At 26.4% G+C, this 3,293-nt stretch overlaps 1 protein-coding gene across 1 annotated transcript; it reads right to left on the bottom strand.

The window, feature by feature from the left end:
* Window positions 1–419: 419 nt before the first annotated feature.
* LOC123229083 lies at window positions 420–1,533 on the bottom strand. Its single transcript, XM_044654661.1, has one exon. It carries the CDS (start codon window positions 1,215–1,217, stop codon window positions 600–602), a length of 618 nt encoding a protein of 205 aa, XP_044510596.1. The 5' UTR covers window positions 1,218–1,533; the 3' UTR covers window positions 420–599.
* Window positions 1,534–3,293: the final 1,760 nt, after the last annotated feature.

Genomic DNA, 3,293 nt, shown 5'->3' with positions numbered 1-3,293 from the left:
AATATAAATGTCAAAATAAAATGATAAATTCAAGAAAAAAATATATTGATTTGTCGTTTATAAATTGTGTGGTCCAATATTATTTTGCTCCCACATGGGGTATTGCCCACATTAACATCACATGAAATACAGCAAAGTAACAACATCAAACTCTTAATTGATAATTAAATAATATCAAAATCAAAATCAAAATTAAAATTAAAGAAAATGAAATCATTCAATTTAATTTAAACAAAACAGCGCCAGCATTCCATCCTATTCATAAATATTAACATATTACAATACAATAAAATTATTTTCATAAATAACATATACAATTTTATAAATAACATGTAATTAGGTTTTATTTTATCTCTAATTTAAAATTATTTAATTATATGATAATATATTATTATTTATATATAAAATTATACGCATTGTTTGTTCATATAGCATTTCTCATTACAATATAAATTTCAGAACTGGGACATCCCTAATCCAGAAAAGACAATAACTGAAATATAATTTAATTTTTTTTCTTAATTTAAGCAAACCCAGAATTCATCACCAGCCTCCGATGAGTTATCAGTAGTAGTAGTAACGATCAACGGCTGTTCAATTCAGCGTGAACGGCGGCGATGAATTAGATCATAAGATGTTCTGCTAGACCTCGGAAGATAAACTATGGATTCTGAAACTGCACAAGTTCTTTTACAAGAAGTGTAAAGATTTACAAATCCAAACCTGTCACTTATACTTCTTGATACTTTCCCCACATTCAAAAACAGCTTGCTGCTCGTTGAATCGTCATTTTCATCGTTGTCATCATCTCCTTTTGAACATTCAACCAATGCGGCTACGAACGGATCCTTTCTAAAGCTGTGATCGCCACTGCCGCTGAATTTCTTCTTCACTCCGATGTTGGGGTTGAAATGTAAGTTTTTCAAGTTTGGGTGTGTAAGGGGAGGCGGAAGAGGGAGTTGTTTCAAGAAAGATTCCTTCTTTTTGAGCACGTTGTTGTTAATATTATTTTTCTTGGGAATTCCGGGTAATTGTTCCCAAGAAAATGGCACCCCAGAAAATCTTAGCGGGGTGGCAGGACTGAGAGGAGAATCGTCGGGAAAATATGACGAAGTGGATGAAAATGAAGATGAAGACGAAAACGACGCCGTTCGTCGAGAAGAGGTGCGTTTGGCAACAATTTGAGCACCAACGTTATGACTAGTAGACGAATTCATAGCTTTAGACTTCAGAGAAGTAGAGAAGAAGAGACTTCAATTTTTTTCCCTTGATCTTGAATGTTTCTATTTATACAAAAGAGATGGAGATAGAGAGAAGTGATGCCCAAACTCATAAAATATATAAAAATAATAATATAGGGAGGGCAAAATGGGAAAAGAGAAAAAAGCGGTGGTGACGGTGATAATTGAAAAGGCCATGCCTGAATGGATGATGGTATGGGCATGAGGAGTTGTTGGGGAACACATCAGATTCACATGGAGGTGAGGACTGATCGAGCACTGTAGTAGAACTCAGCTCTGAATCAGAACAAGATTTGTTTATTGACAAATTAGCTTGTTTTTGTCCCCAAATTAAATTTGGAATCTGGATCTCTGATTACAAGCTTGCTTGTCGCAGCCGATGCTCTTTATTTATTTATTGGCCTTTTAAATAAAAAAAATTATAATTATATCGTAATTAATAAAATTATGTGTATAAACTATAAACACAAACTTATATACAAATAATAATATATTATTATATGATTAAATAATTTTAAATTGAAAATACACTCACTCACATAGTGATATGTTATTATTTATATACAAATTTTTAATTTTTAATATATGTTTATAATTTTTTATATTTATGCAAACATTAAATATGGTATCCCAAATTTTGAAAGAATTTTGATTTATTCCAAGCAAACGTGTATTCTTGAAATTATACATCTTATATTAAGAAAACAAAAATTTTAAATTAAATTCTAGATAAATGGAAAATTTGAACTTTATTTTTTTTCTTAATGCAAGGAAACGGATTTTTCAAGTTTTCTTTAAAAAGACCAAATTTATATTTCGTAGTACAAAAACGAGTTTAACCTCAAACAATATTTACTAAAATGATTGTATCAATATTTATAATAACATAATTGTTGCGTTATTTATATTTGACGTTGTTTTAAGCTAGGAGATAATTTTTGGGGTATGCAAAGTCTAATTAATACGGTTTAAGAATTTTTTCAATCAAAATTAAAAAATAATTGAAAAAATTATAAACCAAACTATTTTAAATTTCAAACCAAACTAAAAAATATAGTTTTAATTAGTTTGAATTATAGTTTGAAATTATTAATCATTCTCCTCCAAATAATTTCTACTTAATAAATAATAATTTATTTATAATTATCTAATAAATCAAATAAATATGTAAAATGAACAAAAAATACATATACAGTAAATATGTAAATTAGTTTTATAACATATGTTTTAAACAATCCTTTATACAACATACAGATTATATCAATTTATGTTACTTCTAAAGCTTAAATCATTACATTAGCCTTTAAAAATAGAATGAACCAAAAATTATTGCATTAAATCTTGTGTTATGTTTAATTTTTAAAGATGTAATTATTATTTTTGAAATCATCGGAAGGCATATTGAAATTTTAAAAATTTTGAATTCCCCTCCAACTTTTTATAATTTTTTTTAATAACCCTAATTTTTAAAAAAATTACATTCACCAAACATACGATTATATGTCATTGACACTCTTATTGATACTTAGACTAATAATTATTTTTTAATTTTATTAAAATTAATATAAATGAATAATACAAAAAATTATTTAATATATTATTTATTAATTTTATTGAAATTAATATAAATTAAGAATACAAAAAATTATTTAATGAAATTTGAGGGATAAAGTGTTAATTACCTTGAGGGTTTTTTTTAATTTGTTCAACAATTTTATGAAAAAAAATTAACATGTGAAAAAAAATTGTTTTTTCAAACTTAAAGGGTAGGAGTTTTGTCAATTCATTAAACCTTGAGTGGAAAATAGTCATTTGGCCTCTATGTATTTTTTTTTTTTTTAAATCTTGTCTATAATTTGGTTTGGTTTAGAAACTTCCCAAAATTATAAACTGTTTTTCAAAATTTAACAACTCAAATCAAACTTTGTTTATAATTTGGTTTGGTTTAGAAACTTCCCAAAAAAATCTTGTTTATAATTTATTTTGGTTTAGATATTGTTATTTAAATTAAATTTTGTATCAAAGAAATCTTATTTCATGATAGAACTCTTA

The sequence above is a fragment of the Mangifera indica genome, chromosome 11, assembly GCF_011075055.1.
Source record: "Mangifera indica cultivar Alphonso chromosome 11, CATAS_Mindica_2.1, whole genome shotgun sequence".
Classification (NCBI taxonomy): domain Eukaryota; kingdom Viridiplantae; phylum Streptophyta; class Magnoliopsida; order Sapindales; family Anacardiaceae; genus Mangifera; species Mangifera indica.
Note: the sequence above shows the minus strand (reverse complement) of the source record. Positions and strands in the feature narration are given on the sequence as shown.